The sequence below is a fragment of the Artemia sp. Qi Xiang Cuo genome, chromosome 3 (assembly GCF_049724085.1).
Source record: "Artemia sp. Qi Xiang Cuo chromosome 3, ASM4972408v1, whole genome shotgun sequence".
NCBI classification, from domain to species: Eukaryota; Metazoa; Arthropoda; class Branchiopoda; order Anostraca; family Artemiidae; genus Artemia; species Artemia sp. Qi Xiang Cuo.
In genome coordinates this window covers 52,059,638-52,087,289 of record NC_142796.1, presented here as the reverse complement: position 1 = coordinate 52,087,289, position 27,652 = coordinate 52,059,638, and the positions used below count along the sequence as shown (strand labels likewise).

General features: G+C 34.8%; 1 protein-coding gene across 1 annotated transcript in view; it reads left to right on the top strand.

Moving 5' to 3' along the window:
* The window catches only part of pkaap (A-kinase anchoring protein pkaap), a 47,195-nt gene extending 20,517 nt beyond the window's left edge, over positions 1–26,678 (top strand). Inside the window, exons 2-6 of the mRNA XM_089087006.1 lie at positions 6,479–7,373; positions 8,807–9,051; positions 11,549–11,717; positions 22,759–22,888; positions 25,069–26,678. Coding sequence (XP_088943132.1) covers positions 6,479–7,373; positions 8,807–9,051; positions 11,549–11,717; positions 22,759–22,888; positions 25,069–25,167 — 1,538 coding nt within the window. The 3' untranslated portion in view covers positions 25,168–26,678. The remainder of the gene's footprint in view (positions 1–6,478; positions 7,374–8,806; positions 9,052–11,548; positions 11,718–22,758; positions 22,889–25,068) is intronic.
* The last annotated feature ends 974 nt before the right edge of the window (positions 26,679–27,652 follow it).

Genomic DNA, 27,652 nt, shown 5'->3' with positions numbered 1-27,652 from the left:
CTCGGCTTGTCTTTTTGTCATTACGAAATACATATCGCCGAACCTTTGTTTCTTTTAATTTTTCCGATGATGGGGTAAAGACTTCTACTTCTTCTAGCAATTTGCGTAGTTCATATTTTTGATTTTCAAATGTTTAATAGGTATGACCTTATACCTGTAAAAATCAAAAACCTTACCATCATTGATATTGTTATAATTGGTTTGGTTTGTTTCACATCGGCTTATTTATTATCATTATGAAATACATATCACCGAACTTTTTTTTTTTTTACAAAGGTATGGTAGGCATTGATGACCTTATCCATGTTTGAATCCCTAACCCAATCTTCATCGCTATCATTTTCAATTTTGACGCGTTTTGATTCTTGTTGTCTGGGTTGATTTTCATTGAGTTGCTGCTCTTCATTTTCATTTTTGACTTCCTTACTTGTTTGGTGTCGTGAGGGTAGAAACGAAAGATATTGATTCAGTGAAAGCAAATTAGATTCCATGAAGATCAAATTAGATGGATGTACAATATGCTCACTAAGATATAAGGACTAGACTAAGGTGGACATGCTATTTCGTTTTGCTAAGGGCACAACATTTCTGGTAGGTAAGTTATATGAAACTGCAAGAACCTATATATTACTTGTAAAATCTTTTAATTTGGGTTTTTATAGACCCCATCCAAACCCTTTGTGAACATCAGGAATCTCTTAAATCAAATACAAACACATTTCATATTTTGCATAGGATTTCCATTTCCAATCATAGGACTTTTGAGTTGTTTTTTCTCAGTTCAAGTCCAAGAATGAGAGGAGGTTGTTGAAAGCTATGAACTTTGCATCACTCTTTTCAATAAAAAACAAAACAAAAATCAAACACTAGGCTAATGACTTCCTATATCTAATATATTGAAATAAATGAACCTGGTCTTTGAATTTTATGAAATTTATTCAACCTACCCCCCCCCCCCCAGCCCCCAACATCATTTCTGAAAATTCTTGTGGCAATAGATCTTGTACATCTTTCTTCAATCAAAATAAATAATTGACTATTACGTTTGGGTTTTTGTGTCTTTCCCTGTCTAATAATACAAGGAACTACAAAAACTGATCTTACTTTCCGTCATAAGTGAGCAAACAAAATTCCAAAGTGTACATGAGTTTACAATATCCATAATTTTAGTTCTTCAGATCTAATCTTTGTATTGGAATCTTTTGCAGTGTTTTTGTAAAAGTAGAAGATTAAAGTGGGCTAAATATTAAAAAAAAAAAAATGTACAAGAAATTTGGAGTAACTTAAAGTCTACTCACAACTGCTGCCAATTAATGAAAAGTGACTGTGAATCCCTAGAATAAAAGAAATTGATACATTTCAAATGATGGCTATTTCATAGAATTAATATAATAGAATATACTACAAAAAAAGTTATAGCATATAAACAAAATGAAATGTAACAAAATTAACTTATTTGATACACATTCAACTGGAGGAAAAGTGTATAATCAAAAACTTCTATGGAAGCACTAAGTTAGGGATGCATATCATAGATAAAACCCTTAGGGGGGGGCATAAGTCTTTAATGCTCGAAAATAGGCAAAGTTTAAGAAAAGACAAGAAATTATAGCAAAATTTGTAAAAAGCTCTGGATTTGGGAGTAGGAGTACCATACATGCTAAACGTCCTCATTCATTAGAGGGGCCTTGTTCAGTATACAACTAGAAAAAGAAAGAGCTTGTACATATAAAAGCAAAATACCAAATGAAAGGCAGTATAATAGTTATAATAAAATTCAGGATTTTTAACCAAGAAAATAACACGAGTTTCATTTATCAAATTAATGATACTATCTTAGTTATAAATATTAATTAGTCTAAACACATTTCTCACATAATGATATTAGAAAATTCACAATATTTGTGTCAGGGGGGGGGGTGCACAAGAATCTTGGGGGAGGAAGGATTACACATAAAGAAACTACCCAACAATGCACAAATTCTGCGGAAAGTATAAGAAATTGATGGGAACATTGAAAAAAATTGGGGCTTCAATGTATTATTTATTGATTATTCTTTCCCTAAACCACTTTATATGGAAGAAGTTTTTATAGAAACTTCCGAGGAGACTCTTTTCACTAGAGATTGAAAGTCATATTGCCCTTTTTAAGATTCAAAAGTTGTTGGAGGATTTCTAGCCCCCCTCCCATGCCCCTTTTAGCTCCCCTATCCCCAAAGACATCTGATCAAAATTTTCCGATAACAATTTTGTTCAGAATAGTTGAAAGGTAAAATAAATATGCCTCTTGGGGTGACACTATCCCAATAGCCCTTGGGGCTAGAGTCTCTAAGTCATGCAAGGTGCCAATTCTTTATGTGTATGTTTTGTTATTGGGAAAGGAGGGCATATTTGATCCTGTATCTTCAAAAAGGATAAGGGTATTACAGTAAAACTTCTAGGGAGTGTTGAGGCAGATGTTGAACTAAATCAAAACACACTATGCAAATACAGTTTGTCAAAAGGATGCATCAGAAATGTCTCAGGAAGGCCTTAGGGTATTGAGTTGAAGTTTCCAGGACATATTGAGGGGGATGTTGAACTAACCAAGTACGCTATCTGCCTACTACTACTGTTACAACTACTTCTACGATTACTACTGCTGTGACTACTATTGAACCTAATCAAAGAGTTTAACTGCATCCAGGTTGTCAAAATGACATGGATACAATATCCCAGGAACAGCTAAAGGTATTTCGTTGGAACTTTTAAGAGCACGTTGTTGGGGGTGAAGGACTAAATCAAAAGAACACATTTGCATCCAAAGTTGTCAAGAGGGTGCATCTGCAATATCTTAGAAATGGATAAGGGTGTTAAGTTGAAATTTTCAGGACATGTTGGGAAAGATGTTAAGCCAAATCAAATGACACCATGTGCATCCAAATGGTTAAAAGGCCATAACTGTTTAATATCTCAGAAACAGCTAAGGGTAATAAGTTAATACTTTCAGGACATGTTGAAAGGGATGTTGACACTTTGTCAAGTTGACACTTCAACAAATTAAAAGACACTCTGTGCATCCAAGGTTGTTAATAGGGTGTATGTGCAACGTCTCAGGAACAAATGAGGGATTTAAGTTGAAATTTTAAGGGCATGTTGGGGGGGGGATGGTCAATTAATATTTGTCTATATTCAAGGATTTAACATTATGGTGGTCAGAATTCCTTCAGCCACACAGAAACCCAAAGATTATGCAGATTTTCAATCCATTTATTTGAATATCGTATCACGTACCCATGCATTCAAAGCTATATAACTATTACTAAAACCTGCTGTAAAATTATGTCAAAAATATAAATAACCAATAAATAAAATTTGTCACTTACAAACAAACAGAAATTAATTAAAAAAAAAAATTATCAACAAAAGAATTTTTTAAAATAAAAGTAAAGAGCCGCATTCAGCCTAAGATGAGCAGAAATAAAGTCAAACAGCAATTAAAGCGTAAAACGAATACAGAATTTTTTACAGAAAACAAAATTCATTTTAAACGTTTCTTCTTTTGTAACGTTTATAGATTCAAAATTGCTGAGACTTTCAGGGATGCTAATCAATATATATAAACTGCCAATCTACATTTCATTGATTATTTTCAGTAATCTTGGTTATTAAGGTGATTTTGTTTCTTTTTTTTCGTTGATATTACGACAAATAAAAATGCACAACTCGAAACAAAAATGTTTTTAGTAAAGCACAATTGCCGTTCTGGTCTTTAGAAGGCATAGGAGACGTTCGCCTTACTCCAATTTGTGGTAGCCTCTGTTTTTTTAAGTTTGACTGGATTATTTTTGGTAATTTCTCTTCATCTTGGGTTTTATTTGTTTATTGATAGTGATTTCAATTCGTTTTATGACTGAATTACTATATGACTTTATTTCTGCTCGTTTTAGACTTAATGTAGCTCTTTACTTTTCTTTGAAAAAGGTTTTTAAATTAATCATAGGCAGCGCAGTAGCGCTGCCCAAGTAAAGAACGATGTTGGCACAATGCATTATTTGTTTATTTTTTTGTCCTTTAGACCAAGGCACTTCGTATCGAAGGAGTTGTCGTAGAAACCTCGAAAATAACTCATTCGATTGAAATTTGGAGTGGCTTGTGCCCTTTTTAATAGTCGGAAGTTATTGGAAGGCAACTAACACCCCTACCACGCCCACCATTTCCCCAAACACATTCAATCAAAATTTTGAGATAGCCATTTTGTTAAGCGTAGATGATTTCTAGATAGAAAATATGTTTTTGAGGAGGACACTCCCCCACAGCTTTAAGGGCAAGGGTTGTAAGTTATGCCCCGGGGTATATAAGGTTTTTATAGAAAGTGTTGTCGTAGAAACTTCAAAAAGAGTTCATCTAATTAGAAATTGAAAGGACTGGTGCCCTTTTCAATGGTCAAAAGCAATTGCACGGCAACTAACCCCCCTCCAACATCAATGTTTTTCCCACATCCAGCCACTCAAAATTTTGAGATATCCATTTTGTTTAACGTAGTTAAAAGTTCTGGAAATTAGGTCTTTGAGGATGACAACCCCCCCCCCCCCCACACCGCTACGGGCAAGGGTTATAAGTTATGCCCTGGGGGCATATAAGGTTTTTATAGAAAGTGTTGTTGTGGAAACTTCAGGAAGGGCTCATTTGATTGGAGATTGAAATGGCTAGTGCCCTTTTTAATTGTCGAAAATGACTAGAAGGCAATTAACACCCCTTCCACGCCCACCATTTATCCAAGCAAACCCAATAAAAATTTTTTGATAGTCAATTTGTTTAAAGTAGTTGAAAGGTCCGTAAATTATATCTTTGAGGATGACACTCCCCCCTCACAGCCCTAAGGTTAAGGGTTGTAAGTTATGCCGTTGGGGTATATAAGGTTTTTATTGAAAGCTTTGTCGTAGAAACTTGAAAAAAGGCTCACTCGATTGGAAATCCAAATGGCTAGTGCCCTTTTTAATTGTCAAAAGTGATTGGAGGATAACTAACACCCCTTTCGCACCTACCATTTCCCCAAACACATCCAATCAAAATTTTGAGATAGCTATTTTGTTCAACGTAGTTAATAGTTTTAGAAATTAGGTATTTGAGGATGATAACCCCGTCAGAGCCCTCGGGGCAAGGGTTTTAAGTTATACCCTGGGGGCATATAAGGTCTTTATAGATAGTGATGCTGTAGAAACTTCAAAAAGGGCTCTTTCGACTGGAAAAAGACTTTTGCCCTTTTTAATTGTCGAAAGTGATTGGAGGGCAAGTAAGCCCCCTCTCACGCCCACCATTTCCCCAAACACATCCAATCAAAATTTTGAAATAACTATTTTGTTCAGTGTAGTTGAAAGGTCCGGAAATTGTGTCTTTGAGGAGGACGACCCCCTCACAGCCCTCAGGGCAAGGGTTGTAAGTTATGCCCTGAGGCACTTTATTTGCACTTTACTGAAAAAAATACAAATGAATGTGCGTTGTCAGTTTAATATACGTATACTGATATTTAGTAATCAAAATGTTAATATTATTTGACTATTATTTGTGTATTAACATACTACTCACCTTTTCCCCAAACACATCCATCATTTCCATAATTTGCACTTCACTGAAATAAATACAAATGGAATGTGCATTGTCAGTTTAATATATATTTACTGATATTTGCTAATCAAAATGTTAATATTATTTGATTTATTGAAGTTATAAAAGTAAAAAAATTTATATTTTTTTTAATAAAGTGCAAATTATGTTCTGGCCTTGGAAAGGCATAGGGATTTTGAGCCCTACTCATGTTAATGTCTGCTCGTTTTGAGTTTGACTCGGTTATTTATTGTAATTCCTGTTGGTTTTGGGTTTCATTTAATTATCGATGCTAATTTGTGGTAGTTCGCTTGGTAAAATATTTGATTTTATTTTTGCTCATTTTTGGTTTAATGGAGTTCTTTACTTTTCTTTGAAAAATTTATTTTGTGGACAAAGTTTTTTTAATTAATAAAATTAAAGATCGGTAGAAACTTGATATAAGCCTGAATGGGGAAACTTGTTGAAGATTAAAGCGCTTCGTGATTTTTTTCAATAGTTCATTTGTCAAAGTTCCATATATTAATACTCTGGAAGTTTTTTTTGTGTGGGTGCAAGATGAAATATCTTCTTCATCCCCTTAAAAAAATACCAACAATACAAGGCACTAATCCCCACAAAGTTTCCTTGGTTTGTAAAAAAGTGGGAAGATACATATTGACGCTTAACTCGTAAACAGTAAAGACAGAAAGAGAAAGGGGGTGGATAAATGAGGTTTTTTCATGATGAAGAAGAATTTATTAATAAAACACATAAATAACATTTTAATTGATTTATTATTTTAATTATGTTTCTTAATTTCGTTGAAACTAATTTCAACGAAATTTTATTTTGTTGAAATTCAGTTTCGTAATGTAAATTGACTGTTAACAACATTATTAATTCATTTTAGGTAAGAACAGGTCTTCAAGGAAAGCTGAGAATAGTGTTAGTGAAAGTGAATCTGATATAATTGATAGGAATGAAATCCTTATTAGTGACACAGATGATACTTTGAACTTAGATGATTGTTCAGATGGTGACCTAGGATTAAAGATAATACCAAAAAACAATCAAAGGATATGCATCCACCGCTCCTTACAGGAAATTTTGAACGACCCTGTGGCTGCTACTCATTTCTCGCGTTATATGGACTCGAAAGACTCCAAAGCATATATAAAGCTCCTTGCTGACTTGAGAAGATTTTCTTCTTTATCTGTTCTTTATTCTGATATGATTACTTGTAAGAAAGCTGTGATTAGGTCAGGCAATGACTTTACTGTTGAAACTGCTATTTCACCAGGAAGCGAAAGTTCAGGTTTTTCTGAGGATTTTGTACCTGAAATGAAAGAAGAGCAATCATATTCAAATCATCGATCTGAAGCTATTGAAATATTTAATAGGTACATATCAAAAGATGCTATTGACCCAGTTGGTGTTTCCGGTGAATTGAGAACTACTTTGATGAAAAAAATATTTGACCAAACTTTTGAACTAAATGAGCATTGTTTCTTGGAAGTAGAAGACATGGTTGTCAAAATACTAGAGGAAGAGTTTTTGGCAGATTTTTTCTCAAGTCGATTTGCTCAGAAATATTTACTTGATTTGTTGACCAGTGCCAAAGCCCAGATTATTGATCTTTTGAGTTGTGAATTGTCGTTCTCTTATCTATTGGAATTTATGAGTAAGACGGTGGACAAAAGCTTACTAAATTTTTGGCTCTCTGTAAATAATTTTAAAGCTCAAATCTCAAGCTCTGAAGATATTGCTCCAAAGGTTCAAGAGGATGCTATGGTTTTGTATAACAGGTATGTAAGTATGAACTTAACCTAATAAACTCGTTTCCTATTGTTGAGGGTGTAGCTTCTCCTTTCAATTGTTAAAGCGCCAAGAACATTAATTAAAAGTATTTTTTACCCATGGACCTATCTCAGGTCTTTCCACACCTGAAAACTATGATTCTCTAAAAAGAAAATTCTTTTTGTAGTTTCAAGATTAAGAAGTTTTTGAGACAGCACCACTATTTGTCCGTGTTGCCAAGTTGAACGGTAAAAATAATATGCTGGACTAATTAGTTAGATTTGACAATGCTTCATCCATAAAAATTCAGATATTAACATAATGTTGGTTCTCAAATGCAACTATATCTTAAAGGAAAGCTTCACTTTTGTAAGGTGCTTGGTGCCGTTTTTTGCAGGTTTTCGCCCATGTTTTTTTGTTTTGTTTTTTTATTATAATTATTTTTATTTGTGCCTGCTACTACCAAACTTACATACGAAGGTCTTTTTCATTAAGAATTGAATTTCTTATGTTCCCTAGTTTTCTATGATATAAATGGTTATTTAAGTTTCTACTACTACTACTAACAGCTACCAACAGCACCAAGCTACCTGAGGCCAACACAGCTACGCCAACTCCTCCTCCGTCCCAATATATTCAAAGCCTCCATCTTTACACCCTTCCAAGAAGTTTCCATTTCTTTCAATTCTTCCCTTGCGACATCCTCCCACCCCATTCAGAGACGACCCGCTTTTCATTTGCTCCTAGACGGTTGGCCGACAAGGGTAGTCTGTCATCTTTCAGCTGCAGAAAGTGTCCTAGCCATCTCATCGTTTCTCTCATTATAACCGTGGAAAGCGGGATTGAATTACATTTTTCGTACAGCTTACTACTTGAGATATGGTCAGTAATTATTGTTACGAAAATGATTATTGTTACAGAAATGATTACAAGAGAGGAGCCAACCAGTCAAATGATCTTATTTTTGAGATGAAAATAGCTGTGGCAAGATGATAAGTCAAAAAACTAAGTTGATAAGTCAAAATTTTGGAACTATTGTTCCAAAATTTTTCTGGTGTAATAGTATGTTTTGCAGCTGATGAGTGACACCTTCTGTCGAAAAAAAGTGTTGTTATGGAGATCCATGGATTTCAGAGGAAGGGCATGGATCCCTGGAAAAAACAACGTCCTTTGGTTTTCAAGTAAGCTCTTCAGGCCGGGACTCTCCCCAAAGTCTCTTCACAATTTTCCTGCAATTTTGATGCTTTCCCTATGACTCCCTATTTATCTTAATTTGCATCCCACCTCTCATAAAAAATTTCTGTATTTGCTCAGTGCTTGCTAATATTATGATTTTATTATTTTTATAATTAATTATATAATTATTTATTTTTAGTTAATTATAGTTGTATGATTTTTTTAGTTCGATATTTTCTTTTTATAATTTAATGTTTTGTTTCAGGTTCTTTTCGCTACAAGCTACCGATCCTTTATCTATATCAGAAAAATATAGGAGTGAACTCGAGTTAAATATTTGCCGAGAGGGAGGACCGTCTTTTGACTGCTTTGATGGAGCTCTTTCAGAGGCCTTGAATCTAATAAACGAGAGGTATTTACCAGGGTTTACGCAATCAGACACATACTTCAATTTCCTGGCAGAGTTGATGAGGGCTTGCAGAGATACAGAGCTGCATCATAAACGGCAAGGTATCTCACAATGTGAACAAATCTTTTAATAATTAAAATTAATTTTGCAATAGGTTATTTAGATAAAATAAATCCATTTTTTACTCTTAAAAATAACAATCAGACGAAAACATTGCTAACATTCCGTTTCTTAAAAAAAAGACTAAAAAGAACAACTATGAATTGTAGAAAAGATAGAAAAAAAACACTAGGAAAGTCAATCAGAAAAATTAACAGCAATGCAAAAAAAAAAAGAAAATGAAGCAAAAATCAATGACAGTGAAGACCCAAATCAATAAAAGTCAATGAAGTCTGCCACTGATACACCCGTGTCGGTCCTTAGGGAGTGTTAAGTTCTGGGAGTAGGATGCAAAAATTGTATGTCCAGGTCATATATTTGGGATTTTTGAAAGCAGGGGTTCTTTGGAATAATCTAAGGGGAAGGCACGTCTTCCTCCTATCTACAGACATGTCATAAGTCTTGATAAATCATTTTTATAGATTCCTCTATTTAGGTAAAGAATTCAGCATTATTTATTTAAAAAGATTGGTTATAATTCTTAACTTGATTTTGTGAAGAGTAGCACTATTTCCACTCATAGTAGATGTTTTCTCTTTAATGGTTTTCTGTTTTCTATCTCGTGTGGCCAATCAACAATCTTTTAAATTAGGAAGTCACCCCAACGCTCCTATTCGGGTATTCATGTCATGGCTAAGTGCTTATTTGTATTTGTAGGCGATTCTTGGAAGTGGTTTTGGGAAGGAATGTGCTCCAAAATTTTCTTTCCTCCGGAAGGTTCTAGAAGAATAAAATGTATACTGTTAGAATAAAAGAATAAAACATATTTATAAAGCACTTGGAACTTCTTTGCCTCTCTTTGTTTTTAGTGGAATAACATATGCGTAGCCATTAAATATGCTATTGCTGAGTAGAATGTTCTTGTATAATTTATTGAGACGTCTGTGTGTTCTGTCTAAAGTCAAAAGGTCTGCCTGTACAATCTGAAGTGGAAAGAAGGTTGAAAAAGGCCTTGGTTGAAGGCCTAGGTGAAATTTGACTACCCAGGAAAAGTCACATAAAATTAAAAAATTAACCTTCTAAACAACCCGGAAAATTAAGAAAACATCATGATTGTTTCTCCCTTTTTTTCGCTTTTCGTTCTTAACTCTTCTGTTGCCTATGTTTTTTATATGTTGTCTCGTTTTCAGTCATTTTTACGTTTCCAATGAACTTTTTTATTATATGTTTTAACTAGTTTCGCTTGCTTTTAAGCTTTTGAAATGTTATGACCTATACATATCTATATATTTTTTTTTTTTTACCAATCTGATAAAATGATGGTTGTGCACAATGGTCAAAATGTATTATTTGTTCTAAGGGTTTCAAGTGTGGTCCACAGGTATCACGGTTATTTTAAAAATGTAAACCCCACAGTATCGCAATTTTTAGCTGGTGCTGGTGTACTGTCTGTAATGCGCTGTAAGATAGGTATTAAAAACGTTACTATCTGTCCCAAATTTGAACCAATAATAGTGAGGAATGTTCTTTGGTTGGATGAAAGTAATCACATAACATAAATTTCAGCTATTCAGAGGTGTTTTCTACTGATGTAAAGTTCTGAAAGCGTAAGTGGTAGTTTATGCCCTTAGTCAAAGCATCACTCACAGCCAATAAAAACCACTCTTTCCCGAGTAAGATCAGAATTCCATGTTACTGTTGGTTCAGATCTGAAACTGATAGTCTCAAATTTGACACAGATGGCTCAAATTTCAGGCAGATTGCTAAAAAATAGAAACATTAGGGGTTGAGCAAATGATAATGGCGGAACATATTTCCCACCCTGATTCTATCGATTTAATCACATTCTTTAGCCAGTTTTAAGTATATTGCTGTTTAAAAATGTTTCTTTAGATGCTTTTGCAGTTTTTTTTTTCTACTCGAAAATACGAATTAGGCTTTTCCGCGCTTGTGATAGGGACTTTTTGAAATAAATATTTTTTCTTACCCACTTTTCCAACGTTATCATAGACATGCTTCAAAGCTTGATCCATTTCTCTGCCAATACTTACCGACAAGTCCGCTACCCTTATTCATACTGACCGAGTTAAAACTAGCAGCAAGACGTTTACGTTTACTTCTAGTTTCAAATGTCAAAAGCCTTGCAGTTTCAAGTTTCACACTTGTTGTCGTTATTTTCCTTGTTGTTGCATTTGGAGGTTTTAAAAATTTATTTGAAGTCTCTTCTGAGTGTTTGTTTTGAAAAAGTTGCCAGAAGAATAACGAAAAAGGATTCCCCTTCCCTGTGCTGTTATTTTCAGATAGATTATATGTCACAATGGAGAGATATTGAAAGGGGCATAGCCTTAACTGACTGAAAAATAAAATAGAAATAAAGGTCATTTAAAAACAATGTTCAGGAAAAAGTTGGATATTGACTTATTTAAATAAATATTAAGTTGTTTTCTTAGTTTAACTATAGATAACTTTTTTTTAATATTGTATATTTGATGCCTACAGGATCTGATAGTACAACCACGAGTGATTTCAGTCTCTCGACTCAATCGGTATTCAACTACCCAGTTCCACAAAGATCAACGGGGAGTACTCTGCCACGTAATGTGTCGTTTAGCATAAATGTGAAAGAGCTCTCGGACCCTGATACCATCTGGAAAAGGCAGCATTCAAGGTAGCTTAAAATGTATTTATATTTTCATTTCACATTATTATAAATTTCCGTGATATATAACTTTTCTGTCGCCGACGGATGCAGACGGATGCAGCCAGAGAAATATATTTAAAGAAAAACCTTATAGTTACTAGTTACTCAACAATTATTTAATAATAATAATAATAATAAATAATAATGTTTATTTTTGAGCCACTATACAACAACACAAGTGGAGTAATGTAACAAAAGCAAGAATAGCACAACAAAAATTGCACTTTCTAGTAGAGCAGACGGATTGAATTGTGGAAAGGACATAAGAAAAAAAACTACATGTTCTTTCAGCTTGGTACCTAAAGACTCGAAAGATGAAAGTATATCAGTCCCTCTATATCTTCGGACACTAGCGGTGTTACGATACCGTCAATTGTATCGTATCAATGCACTTATGTCATATATAGTCGCAGTAATAGTAATAGTAATGGAAGTAGTAGCCCTGAAAGGTCCAATTTAACCCCTTCTGTCGTTTCTGTTATATTGCTGATACGCCTTTTTAACAATCTGCTTGCATATAGTGCGATTTGTTTGAATTCAACATACACACCAATATTCCCTTGGAAGTTTCACTTTAATGTTTTTAGGCATTCCAGATATATTGCAGATACGCTTTTTTAACATCCATATTGAATTAAACATACATGGAAAGATTCAACTTAATATCTTTATCCAATCATGTGATATCGAGAATACGCCTTTTGACGATCTTGGATGCACCTAGTGTATTTTGATTTAATTCAAAATTTCTAACAGTATGCTCTGAAAGTTCCAACGTAGCACCCCTAGCTGTTACTGGAACATTGTATATACACCCTTTTGACAATCTAGTATATATAGAACATTTTGATTTAATTTACACCACCTCAAATATCCCTGAAAAATAATACTTAATACCCTATTCTGTTACTGATACATTGTATCTATGCTATTTTGATAACCAGGATGCACTTAAACCCTTTTGATTTATTTCACTAGTAGTAATAGAAGTAGTCCTGAAGGTTTCAACTGAATATCCTCAACTGTTCTTGAGATCTTGCTGAGCCGTCCTAATGACAACCAGCATGCACATAATGTCTTTTGATTTAGTTTTAAAGAAATATAAACATTCCCAGAAAGCTTTTACTTTATACCATATCCATCCATAAGATATTTCGCCTATAGTGTTTTGACAACCTGGATGCACTTACACTGTTTTGATTTAGTTCAATAGTAGTTGTATTAGTAGAGGTAGTTGTAGCAGTACTAGTAGTAGCAGTGAAAGCAGCACTAGTAGTGGTATACATTTAATACCTTTTGGTTGGTTGAGCATCCCTCTCTACATGCAATGGAAGTTACGCCCTTTTGATAATCCACATCGACATAGTGTGTTTAGATGTATTTCAACATCCCCCTCAACTTTCCATGAAAGTTTCAGCTTAATACCCTTAGCTTCAGTAGTTGTAGCAGTTGTCGTTGCTGTTGTAGTGGTAGTAGTAGCACCAGTTGTAGTAGCAGTAGCACATAAGGGTCTTTTTGCTTGTTCAACATCCCCCTAAACATTCCCTGAAGGTTTAGCCTTAATCCCCTTAGCCTAAGTATTAGCAGCCGTAGTAGTAGTATAAGTAACAGTATGCGCAGAGTGCGTTTTGGTTAGATCGACATCCCTCTCAACATGCCCTGAAAGTTTCTACTCGTTTCAGTTGCTGGGTCTTTTCAAGCTTCTCGCCCAGCCTTGCTGCGGCGGGGATCGAACCCCGGGCCCCGTATTGCCAAGCAGAGCATCAATCCACTCTGCTACAACAAGGTCAATGCAAATAGTGCCTTATAATTCAGTTCAACTTCTCTTTTGTTCAGTTCGACTTCAGTTCAAATTTTCGCCTTCATATCCTTACCCTTAGTAGTAGCAGCTAGACCCCGAAGCCGCGCCGAAAATCGGCGGCGCGCCGCCGAAAAAAAACGCTGGCGCGCCGCCGAGCTTGCGTCAGTGCACTGACGCCGCCACTGTTTCTTTCGGCGGTGGCATCCCTAATACGCTACCGTTTTTTTTTCTTTTTTGATTATCGATATAGACCACCGGGATTGAACTGTCATCCCGGCTAATCTGTTTCTTAAAAATAAATACGGTCATCTTGGGCTCGCCATGTATATCGGTTCATAGGAAGGAGAAGAAGAAATTTTTCTTGAAACAAAAATTCTACCTTCCACTTTAAAATTCTTTTCATTTTTCTTTCTGATTTTTCGGATGAAAAGAGGTAGGTAAAAGAGCATTAGGCAATTCAGGATGTTGTCATAGGCTGCGCAATCGAGATGTCTAAGTAAAGAGCAATGTTGGCACAATGTATTATTTATTTTTTTTGTGTTTTTTTTTTGTTTTCCATACCAGGGCAATTCGTATCGAAGGAGGTGTCGTAGAAAATTGAAAAAGGGCTCATTCGATGGGAAATTGGAATAACTAATGCCCTTTTTAATAGTCGAAAGTGATTGGAAGGCAACTAACACCCTTTCCACGCCTACCCTTTCCCCAAACACATCCAATCAAAATTTTAAGATAGCCATTTTGTTCAGAGTAACTGATTTCCAGAGAGAAAATATATTTTTTGCGGAGGTTACTCCCCCACAACCCTTAGGGCAAGGGTTTTGTAGTTATTCCCTGGAGGCATATAAGAACGATGTTGGCACAATGTATTATTTATTATTTTTTCCTTTAGACCAGGGCATTTCATATCGAAGAAGTTGTCTTAGAAACTTTGAAAAGGGCTAATTCAATTAGTGATTGGAGTGGCTTGTGCCCTTTTTAATAGTCAAAAATTATTTGAAGGCAAAAAACACCCCTTCCACGCCCACCATTTCCCGAAATACAAAAAGTCAAAATTTTGAGATAGCCATTTTGTTTAACGTAGTTGAAAGTTCTGGAAATTAGGTCTTAGAGGATGACAACCACCCTCACAGCCCTTAGGGTAAGGGTTGTAATTTATGCCCTGGGGGCATATAAGGTGTTTATAGAAAGTGTTGTCGTAGAAACTAAAAAAGGGATCATTAGTTTGGAAATCAAACAGCTTAGTGCCTTTATAATAATCGAAAGTGATTGGAAGGCTTGACATTATTATAGTAGAAATTGATGTGGGTATAATGTATCATTTTTTTGTTGTTGTTTTTGATTAGACCAGGGTACTTCGTATCGAAGAAGTTGTCGTAGAAACTTCGAAAAGGGTTCATTCGATTGAAAATAGAAAGGGCTGATGTCCTTTTTAATAGTCGAAAGCGGTTGGAGGGAAACTAATCCCCCTCCCACGCCCACCCTCCCATTCGCCTTTATGTATAAAAAGTAAATGTTGCCTTAAGATTAAATCAAAATGCACTGTGTTTATGCTAATTCCCAATAAGGCATCTCAGCAGTATCCCAAGAACGACTGAGGGTATTATGTTCAAACTTTCAGGGGTTCTTCTGCTCTTAAAATTTGACCGAATCAAAATGGCGTAAGTGTATCCAAGCTATCAAAGAAAGTAAACAAATTTTGTTTGCGAATGTTATCAAGTTTTCCATTTCAGGTCAACAAGGGGAGGTATGAAACTAAATTAAGCACTATTATTAGTGTCCAGATTTTTATAAGGGTATATGTTGGTAAATTTTGCTGAAAATTATTTTCCAGCATACAAATAGCAGGACAAACTACGAGTATAAATTCTTAAGAAAACGAAAAGATTTAAAGTATGATTTTATTTTTCCCTAAAAAGATTATGCCAATATAAAAGGAACAGAAATTAATTAAAAAAAGTGTTTCCAAAAAATAAGTTTTTTTAAAGAAAAGTAAAGAACTCCATTAAACCAAAAATGAGCAAAATTAAAGTCAAATAATCTACCAAGCGTGAAACTACCACAAATCAGCATCGATAAATAAGTGAAACCCAAAACGAACAGAAATTACAATAAAAAACCGAGTCAAACTCAAAACAAGCAGAAATTAACATAAGTTGGGCTCAAAACCCCTATGCCTTCCCAAGGCCAGAATATAATTTGTATTTTTTTCAGTAAAGTGAAAAAAATACAAATGAATTTGCATTGTCAGTTTAATATACATATATACTGATATTTAGTAATCAAAATGTTAGTATTATTTGATTTATTAAAGTTCTAAAAGAAAAAAGATTTATATTTTTTCAGTAAAGTGAAAATTATGTTCTGGCCTTGGGAAGGCATAGGGGTTTTGAGCCCAACTTATGTTAATTTCTGCTCGTTTTGAGTTTGACTCAGTTATGTCTTGTTATTTTTGTTCGTTTCGGGTTTCATTTATGTGTCGATGCTGATTTGTGGTAGTTTCCTGCTTGGTAGATTATCTAGAGCTAGTATAGAAACATATGTATAGAAATGAATTAAATTTTTTTTGCACAGTTAGCAGAGCACACTGAAGTTGAAGTAGCCTTAAACTTTGACTTGAAACGTTTTATATTGATCACTTCCTTCAGAAAAGAATTTCGGAGGGTAATTCCGTGTTGATAAGAAAAGAGGGTAAAGGTGCAGTTTGGTTCCTCCTGTAGTGTAGTGCGCAGGAGCCCTATGGTGAAGGTGCAGGTTTGTTCTCCCTTATAAAACAACTTATTTCAGAAGATACAAAGAATAAGCCCATTTTCGGAATTCTGTGGGACCCCAAGATCTAGTACTAGTATCAGATCCCGCGAGTGACCGTTTACGCTCATCAAGTTCTGGCTGTACCGGCCAAATGTGCCCCAGCTAAACGGCTTTTTAGCACGACGGGACTGATAGTGACTGACAAAAGATCAATGGCTCCAGGCAGAGTGAACAAACTGACTTCTGTTACATCAATTGTAACTGAAGTGATATAACCGCTGATTTAAAATTGTTGGTGTTGTTAAGCCAAGGTATCTGATTTGTATACAGTGTTTTTTCGATGTTTTTATTTGTTGTTTTTTTTTTTACTTCCTTTTCGTATGTATTTGATGAACAGGAGATGTTTGAACTTCAATTTTTGAAAGTTATACACACATTAGCCCAAATCATTAACAAGAAGGAAATGACTAAACACGGGATTCTATAGGTACAATGCTATGTTAAACATAAACACAACATAGGTTTCCCTGGGTCTAGTGGCTAAAAATGAGAATTCTACTTGGTGAATATCGAGAATTTGATGGTGAACATAAACACTTTCCTCACGGCCCAAAAAATTCTTGTTTTGTCATATTGTTCTTGTATGTTTTTAGCCAACCATTTAAAAATCCTTACTAAAATCGAGGTTGAACGTGCTTGGTGAAGTGGAATTTTTATTATTATTTTTAATTAGAAAAAGCGGCGCGCGGTGGCGCGCCGCCGGTCTAAAATCGGCGGCGCGCCGCCAAAAAAATTTGGGCGCGCCTGGTGGCGTGCCGCCGCCGATACTGAATCACACATTCGCCGCCGTCATTTCGGCGTGGCGCGGTTTCGGGGACTAGTAGCAGCAGTCATATTTGTATTAGTATTAGCAGTAACAGTAGCAGCAATAGTGGTATGTACATACTACCTTTTGATCAGTTAAACATCCCCTCAACATGGCAGGGAAGTTTCAATTTAATACTCTAAGCTGGTCCTAAAATATTGATGATACACCTTTTTGACAATCTGGATGCACATTGTTTATTTTAATTTAGTTCAACATCCCCCTCCACATTTCCTGGAATTTTAACCTTAATAGTAGTCACAATATAAGTAATAGTTGTAGTAGTGATGGTTGTAGTTGTAGTAGTACTAGCAGCGTGCCCATATTACCTTTTGGTCAATGGATCGTCCCACTTGTCATTCATATAAAATTCCAACTTAATACCCTAAGCCATTCCTGAGATGTATTTACTAAATTTATAGCATTGTTTGAGCACATTAAATTTATCAACGTTACATGCTCAATAGTCAAAAAATGGAACAAAGTTAAAGGGAACTGTCAAAAATGAAATAAATAGGAAGTAAAAAAGACGATGAAATAAAAACAAGAAAAAGACAAATTTAAAACGATGGGGATTTACAGCCAGTGTAAAATTACTTACATAAATAAAAAGTAAACAAAAATTGAGGACAATGGGCTAAATAAAGGAGGGGAGAGTGAAAATTCAAAAATTAAAATCTTAATTTAAAAGGGAAAGTATTAAAAGAACTAAGATAAATAAGGAGCCAAAAGAATTAAAATTAATTAACACGAAATAAATCAATCAATTAATTACCCCACACTGACTTCACTTAAAATTGCGTTGATTTTAACCTCAAAAATTAAATAAAGTCGTATTTTTTACTACTAAGTATAATTACTGGATAATTCTGCTATTTAAATCTTTGAATAGAAAAATTACGAAAAAGCTACAGATAGAGTTGTTTCAGTGTATAGATGTGCGTAGTAAAGTTTGGACGTAAAGGTTGGATTGAAGAGGTTGATCGTGAAGGATAAGAATCTGATTCCCGGTAGTAGCATCATATTTGTAGGCATGAATATATAATGAGTTTGAGGTAATAGACTTGAGACTGTCTGTGCGGGATTTCGACTCTTGTTGATAGAAGAGCATCACCAAGTGCTGAAAACCATGTTGTGACCAAGATGGGCCCAGGATTTCACAAAGCCTCCATTATTCATACTGGAGGTCACAGGGACTTCTTGCAGTCCGGTTCTAAGCCGGCTTAAGCGCTTCGGTGTAGACTTGAGAAGGTATGTGGTCCTCGTCCTGCACTGGTTTCCGGGACCATTGCTTTTCCTGAGGCTAACATAATTTCAATGATTTAAAGAACATGAAAATTGGAACTTGGAATATTGCGAGGTTAAAAAATGACCATCGTATCGACATTTTGACTGACGAATTCAGACGATTCGAACTTGACTTATTATGAGTTTCAGAAACTCATATCTTAGGGGTAGGGAGCATGGAACTAGGTGATATAGAATTTGTTTACTCAGTTAGGAAGGACGGGGTACATAGACAGGGAGTAGGGCTCGTGATGAATAAGGAAGCTGCTATGTCTTGTTTAAGCTGGGAAGGTATTAATAATAGAATACTAATTGCTCATTTTATGACTAAAAAGTTCAGGGTGTCAGTTATAGTAGCATATGCCCCTGTAGAATCGACCGACGGAGATACTAGTGACTCAGATGAATTTTACTTACAGTTACAGGAGCAAATAGACAGGGTTCCAGGTAGAAATATGATGTTTTTACTAGGAGATTTTAACGCCCAGGTCGGTAGAAATAGGGAAAGATGTTATCCTAGCCTAGGTAAGTTTGGTGTATGAAAAGAAAACATCTACATCTAAACATCTACACATCTTACAGACTTTTGCAATTTTGTAGGTATAACAATCTAGTTATAACCACTATGGTGTTTGGTCATAAAATGACCCATAAGTTAACATGGTATTCACGTTATGGTAAGACAGCAAACCTTACTGATTATGTTTCAGTAAACTGAAGACTGGCAGGATCAGAACTAGATAATAGGGTATGTAAGAAGTGCTGTTATTGATGTTAAAAGTCAAGATTACCATGTAGTAGCGTATAGGGTTAATTCAAAGCTGAAATTTCGGAAAGGTAACTACCTCCTGGGAAGTTTTGATGTTGGTAGACTCCAGGATAAGAATTTGAGAGAAACTTTCCAGAAACAGTTGAATACTAAACTTGAGAGTTTAAAATTTGACAATGTGGAAGATGGTTGGAATAATTCTAGAAAACAATTTGTGAAGTTGCTGATGGTGTTTTAGGGAAGAAAGTTATGACTGCAGCTAGGAATATTAGTGAAAAAGCTTTATGTTTAATAGAGAGGAGAAGGGGCTTGTACAAGAATTATCTGAGTGATAGATGATATGAAAACAAAAGGAATGTAAAGAAAGCGGAGAAAGCACTAAAATATGAACTAAGGAGATGTGAAGTGGAGGCCGTGGACAAAATTGCCGAGGATGTGGGAAATGCAGCTAGACGGCATAATAGTAAAATATTGTACCGGCATGTTAATAAATTGAGACGGAGTAGTCAATCCGGACTTGTCCCAGTTAAAGGTAGGAACGGGGCCACAATTAGTCACAAAGACTGAATTAAAGAGAGATGGACAGAACATTTTGAGAATATGCTAAACCCAGATAGAATTGCAGGAAAAGATATAGAAGAAAATGAAAAAGCTTGTGATACCTTGTATGCGAAGGAAGATTTGTTTTGTGAGAAAGAATTAGCGATAGTACTAAAAGGATTAAAATAAGAAGGCTCCAGGTGCTGATAGTGTCTTAAATGGGTTTCTTAAATGTGGTGGCTCTGAGGTTCGAAATAAGCTATTGAAGATTATGAATATGATTTTTGAAAAAGGGGAGGTACCTATCGATTTTAGGAGAACCTTAATTAAACCACTGTGTAAGAAAGGTGATAGGAGTGAGTGTGGTAATTATCAAAGCACTAGTCTGGTCCCTATAGGTAGCAAATTACTGAGTAATGTGATACTTTTTAGACTGAGAGATGCTGTAGACAAAGTTTTAAGAAAAGAACAGTGCAGTTTTAGAAAAGGTAAAGGATGTGTCGACCAAATTTTCTCTCCTAGGTTAATATTTGAGAAGTACCTGAGCTGTCAAACACCTTTGTTCCTCAGTTTTATAGATTATGAGCAAGCTTTCGATTCTGTTGATAGAACAGCTTTAGCAAAGGTCTTATCCTTCTATGGTATACCAGACAAATACATTAAAGTGATTAGTGCTATGTACGAGAATAACACTGCTGCGGTTAAGGTAGGAAATGAGGTTAGCACCTGACTTTGTATTAAATCAGGAGTTAAGCACGGTTGTGTTCTATCCTCCTTTATATGGATCATTTTGATGGACTATGTCTTAAGGAGCATAGGAATGGCAATGGTAGACTACGGAATGAAATGGGGAGGAAAAACTCTCCCGGACTTAGATTATGCTGATGATTTAAGCATCCTAGATGAAAGTTTGAGCAAAAATGAATGAACTATTAGAGGTATAGCGAGTTCAGGGTGCTAGAATAGGTTTGAAAATTAATGTTAAGAAGACTAAGTCGCTAAGGCTAGGAATAAGTAAAGATGAAAAGGTGACGTTGGGTAACGAAAAGATTGATCAGGTGGGCAACTTCACTTAGCTTGGTAGTATTTTTAGTAAAGACGGTGGGAACAGTGAAGATGTTAAAAGTAGAATAGCCAAGGCTCAAGGTTTTTTCACAGTTAAAAAAAAGTTTGGAAGAATAGGAAGATAAGTCTGCAAACAAAGATTAGAATATTAGAAGCTACAGTGATGACAGTGGTCAAATATTGCTTTGAAGCATGAGCGCTCCGAAAAGCGGATGAAAATTTGCTAAATTTTTTCCAGAGAAATGGCCAACGGATTGTTCTGGCCTTCTGGGTTCCCACCTTACTGACCGTATTTCAAACAGTAGGTTGTACGAAAAATGTTGTTCAATTCCTCTTTCTAGGACTATAATGAAAGAAAGGTTGTGATGGCTAGGGCACGCTCTGCGGATGAAGGATGAAAGATTGCCGAAGATTGTCCTTTTCGGCCAACCGTCTAGGGCTAAACAGAAAGCAGGTCGTCCTCGTCTTGGATGGGAGGATGCCATAAAGAAAGATTTAAAGAAAATGGGAACTTCCAGGGAGGGTGTGAAAAGGGAGGCTAGTGCCCTTTTTAATAGTCAAAAGTGATTGGAGGGCAACTAACACCCCTCTCACACCCATGTCATTGTCGTAAAACTTCAAAAGGGGCTCATTCAAATGGAAATTGAGAGGGCTGGTGCCCTTTTTAATAGTCGTAAGTGATTGGAGGGTAAGTAACCCCCCTCTCACGCCCACGTTTTCCCCAAATACATCCTATCAAAATTTTAAGATAGCCATTTTATTCAACGTAGGTTTAAGTTCTGGAAATTAGGTCTTTGAGGATGACAACCCCCCACAGCCCTCAGGGCAAGGGTTTTAAGTTATTCCCTGGGGGCATATAAGGTGTTTATAGAAAGCGTTGTCGTTTCAAAAAGGGCTCATTCTACTGGAAATCGAAAGGCCTAGTGCCCTTTTTAACAGTCGAAAGTGATTGGGAGGCTTGACATTTTTATAGTAAAGATCGATATGGGTATAATATATATTTTTTTGTTGTTGTTGTTTTTTAGACCAGGGCACTTCGTATCGAAGGAGTTGTCGTGGGAGCTTCGAAAAGGGCTCATTCGATTAAAAATAGAAAGGGCTGATGCCCTTTTTAATAGTCGAAAGTGATTGGAGGGCAACTAATCCCCCTTTCACGCCCACCCTCTCATTTGCCCATTATGTTCAAAAACTAAATGTTGCCTTAAGATTAAATCAAAATGCACTGTGTTAATGCTAATTCCCAATAAAGCATCTCACCACTATCCCAAGAACGTCTGAGGGTATAACCGAGTCAAACTCAACACGAGCAGAAATTAACATAAGTTGGGCTCAAATCCCCTATGCCTTCCCAAGGCCAGAACAAAATTTGCACTTTACTGAAAAAATACAAGTGAATGTGCATTGTCAGTTTAATCTACATATACTGATATTTAGTAATCAAAATGTTAATATTCTTTGATGTATTAAAGTTATAAAAGTAAAAACATTTATATTTTTTCAGTAAAGTGCAAATTATGTTCTGGCCTTGGGAAGGTATAGGGGTTTTGAGCCCAACGTATGTTAATTTCTGTTCGTTTTGAGTTTTAATCGGTTATTTATTGTAATTTCTGTTCGTTTTGGGTTTCATTATTTATCGATGCTGATTTGTGGTATTTTCACGCTTGGTAGATTATTTGATTTTATTTTTGCTCATTTGTTGTTTAATGGAGTTCTTTACTTTTCTTTGAAAAACTTATTTTGTGGAAAACGTTTTTTTAATTAATTTTTAACAAGTCTATTAAAAGCTTAGTCTCATTTTTGCAACTGTCTGTCGAAAATATTAACATATATTATTTTTTCTATTTTCTTTTTGCTCTTTCTTTTTAGTATTTGCTTTTCTTGTGTTTACTTGTTCTGTTCAAATTTGATTTTGGGAAGGTTTTTTTCTCATTAGATCCCTGAGCCTCGGAAGTGTTTCGGAATTTGGAAGGTTTCGACCTGAGCTTGAACCTCAGCCAGATGTGAAGCCAAAAGAGTCCATCAAGACAGCTGTTCGAAAGTTTATTACAAAAGAGGATGACTCTGTGAGTCTCTTAATGATTCTTTCAATTAGGTTGTTAATTAGGTTACGGCAATGCACAAGAACCAATGCAAACAAAAATAAAATGTTTTATCTAGTCAGAAAACATAAGTAGAAGCCCTTAGTACATCTCAAATACTTTGGGAATATAACCCGTCATCAGTCAGAAAAAAAATTATAGTAATGAAGTCAGACGCGCACTGTTACTTTTCACGCACATAGTTAAATTATATCTTATCGCTATGTCTTTGCTACAACGCTAAGGGAACGGCGCCCAATCATTAGCTTTGCATAAATTTTGTAGTATATATACTACAAAATTTATGCAAATATATATATATATATATATATATATATATATATATATATATATATATATATATATATATATATATATATATATATATATATATATATATATATATATATATATATATATATAGTTGTTTTTCAAAGCATTGTTTTAAATGCCAACCTTTCAAAAATGTCTTTTGACTCATTCAAAACGAGCTATAACAGATGCTTTCGACCTCGAAGTTGAACAAAGCAAAGGAATAGCAGTATATACAGTACTCTTTTTGTGTATGTCGTGTTGCAAATCTAGTTATTAAAAAAAAAAATTCAAAAGAGTCGTAAAGTCCTAAAATTCTGTTTTTGTCATAGATTTTTATAAAATAAAAATTTGTTAATTTTATGTCACGGACAAAAAGCTTCTAGTCGCATACCTTAAGCACAAGCAGGTATGCAACACTGTCTTCCAACTCCTAAACAAAGGGCCTACGGTTGGTGACGTTCGGAGCAAAATTAATTACGGTGCACCCCCTCCCGACTCAAACATAAATAAAAAAAAAACAAGAAGCCGCAGTCACAACCCCCCCACCCCCCCAAAGCCATGGTGCTAAAATAAAAGTTCAAAATAGGGATAAAATCCTTTTTAATAGACAGTGTATAATAAATTTCACAAAAAATACCAGCTATTTCGGTCACATATACAGTGACCGTCATCAGTAGTAAAACTACCGATGGTGCCATGGTGCCCGAGGCAGTTTGCCCCGGTTGCCCTCCCCCTTTTGTCTGGCCCTGCCTCCACATTCCAAAAAAAAAATTATGGTTCATGCGTTTTAAACCAAAGGCTTGCCGTAAGGCATTTACACGCGTTTCAACAAAGATATAGCAATGACATTATATGCTAACTTTATACTATGCGCTATTATTTCTAAACGTAAAGCTTTTTGAAAGTAGTGTAATTAACTAGAAGAACTGGGGAAGAGAAACTTTCTTGTAAAACACTAGATCCTGCTATTTAGATCGACTGTAATTGATGTGGGTTCTGCTTCTTTTATCAGAAATATAAGACGTGACTATTTTGTTTGATGGGAGTAGACAAAAAGGAAGGTAAAAAACTCGAACCACTGTCCTAACGGACAAAGGATTTTAAGTCTAGCGTGCTGAACGCTCGGCTGGGACGGCTTTCCTGATAGGAGTAGGAAGTGCGAGGCTCTAAGGTGGATTAGCGAAGAAAATCTCGGACCACAGGCTCTTGGCTATCGTCCAAGCTTCACTATTTCCTGAAATTTTCAATTTAATGCACTTAGCCCTTCCTCAGATATTGTAGATATGCCCTTTTGACAGTCTGGATACACATAGTGCCAACAAAAAAAAGAAATGAAAAGGCATGCTTCCTTGTGAACATTCAAAAAGCCGACAACTGATCTAACCTCCGCTCTCCGGAAACCGTTGCCCGCTCTAGGGTATTGCGTCATACTTTTTCAGATAACTTTTTGTTGGTATAAATTATATAATTAAGATGCCTAAATATTATGTTTTTTTTAGTCGTAAAATTCTATTTGTAGAAAGTGTCTGATCAGTTGCACAAAAAATTGAAGATATTTATTTCTTCTGCTGACTCTGTCCTCTTGTAACGGGGTGAGATGCAACATTTAGGTTCAGCCAAATATTATTGCTTGGAAAGGCTCCAGAACGGTGGCTTTTATAACGGAGTGAGATGCTCTAATACGAATTCTCTTGTAACGGGGTAAGATGCTCTCATAAGAACTCTTATAACGGGTTGAGGAGCAGCCTTTAAGATCAGCCATATAGTACTACCTGAATAGGTTAGAAAAATTGTCCCTCCTCCCTAGATTAAAAAAATACAAAGAATTTATTTTTTTTTTATTTTTTTAGCAGCTAGAAGAAGTGGCCTGGAGGAAAGCAGAAGACATTGTGAAATCTATAACTGAGGTGACATTGAACAACAAAAAAAATCCTTCAGATCTGGGATAGTGTTTATTGAGGAAAATATAGGACCCTGTGATCGATTCAACTACATGACGAGTGGCTTACATTACTTTCTAAGTTATTCAGATTTGTTATTTTATATTAACTGGCTTTTTCTAACGGATTTTTGTATGCTATTAGATCTGTTTTCTAAGCCTGATAATCACCATTGGTATTTTGGTAGAAAAGAAGATATGTTATGAATAGAAATTATATCAAGAATTTATTAAATAAAAGTCTCTAGAAATAACGTCGTTCCTCATCGTCAAAAATAATTTACTTGATTTTTATACTTTGATACTTTAAAAAATAACGTTGGAATAGCATAGGATAAAAGATAGTACAACTCACTTTAAAGTTTGCTCAAGTCTTTTTCAAATGCCTTAATTTCTTTCTAAGAAGGGGGGGGGGGGCACTCATTAAAGAAACTAATATAATGAAAAACAATCTAACACCTACGGTTCTCATAGAAGCTGAATTTTGCTTTATTTATTTATCTTAAGCTAAAACAGAGGAAGCTATAGGCTTGACTTGTCTCATGCTTTAGCACTCAGATTTCATGTTTCTCAATGAAAGAAAAAGAAATATGTTTTCACACGGACGATGTAACATATCAATCATACCAATAACAACCAAGCGTAACTACTGATAAATAACAAGTAAAGTAAACACAAAAATAAATCTTTTTTGTTTCCTCGACCCATTTTAGGTTTATTAGTATCTAAAGCCCATGATTCTCCAAGATTTTCGTTTCGGCTGTTTTGAAATTATGAAGTTTTTAGGACAGTATCACATTTTTGTCAGTGTTGCCACGTTGAACCATAAAATAGACAAACAAAAACTATTTAGTTGGTGTTGCCAATGCTTTTCATGCGTAAAAACTCAGACTTTAAATTTCTTTGTTTGCAATGACAGCTACACCTTCATAACTTTTTTTTGTAATTTGGTGCCCTCTACTATCCAAAACTGTGTAACAGCATACGGACGTCTTTTTCATTAAGAACTTAATTCTCTTTTTATTCTATTTTTTTTTTTTTTTTAATGGGTATAGTTACGGAAGTTTCCACTTAATTGATTAACACAAGCTTATTTCATGTTCACTGTCCTTGGTACTTTTAATAATCTAAGAATAGTGCTTGCTGGGGAGAGGGCTCGAGGGTGACAAGCATATCCAAAAATTCAGAAATGTTTGTAGATTCTAGAAAATATTCTCCTAAGAGGATCTGCCTTTCAGCCTTTTGTTATTACCTTTTTGTGAAATTTTAGTATATGCTTGTGGACAGAAATAACTTGATGAGAACTTATGTGTATAATTTGTTTGTATTGTATGTTGTAGATTTTCGATTCATGAGTGATATGGCTTAAGCTGCACAATCCAAATTATTTCGGTGACTAAGACTTTTTACGTAAGTTAGAAATTTCGTATCAATGCATACTTTTAGCATCTTTGCTATCAATTTTTATTTTATTTCGGTCAGTAATTCATATCGTTTTGTATTTTTTTCTTTTTTTTTATCAATAATTATGCAATATATATATAATATATTATATATATATATATAATATATATTATAGATGTATATATATATATATATATATATATATATATATATATATATATATATATATATATATATATATATATATATATATATATATATATATATATATATATATATATATATATATATATATATATATATATATATATATATATATATATATATATATATATATATATATATATATATATATATTTATTTTTATTATGTATGGTATTAACAATTTTTTATTAGTCATAGGTGAAGTAAAGGGGCCAGGCCTTGAAAAACGGTCATAAACTAAATAAAGTAAAAAAAGTTAAACGGAAAGTAAGAAGCAACATTGAAACTTAAAGCGAACAGAAATTATTCTGTGCATGAGGGGGCTGTCCCTTCCTCAACCCTCGGTCTTTACGCTATAGCTTAACTTTTGTTAGAATTTTTTAAAAAAGATTGTTCAAACTCAAGGGTGGTTGAATTTGAATGAGAAGTATTTTTAAAGAAAATTAAGACTTTAGCCTAAAGAGCGGGGTTGAGGAAGTGGCAGCCCCCTTTATATGCGGAATAATTTCTGTTCTTTATAACTTTTAATGTTGCTCCTTACTTTCAGTCGAAAACTTGTTTTTGTTTAAAATTTAGTATGGTACAAGGAAGAAACAAGTTGAAGCATGAAGGTTGATGGTAAAAATCCGGAAAAAATACAAAAGTTATTTCTTTTCAAATGTTTATTTTCAAATGATTTGGTGTTAAATAAAACAGACGCTTTTCCAACTTAAAGTAAAAAGCAACATCGAAACGAACATCAATTACTCCTCATAAGAGGGGGCCTGCCACTTCCTCAGCCCTTGCTCCTACGCTATGTAAAAGAGCTTCTATTTCCAATTGTATTTTAAGAGTCGTTCTTGAAGGATTGGGCCAAAAAGCCAAACTTCAGCGTAAAAAGAGACTGT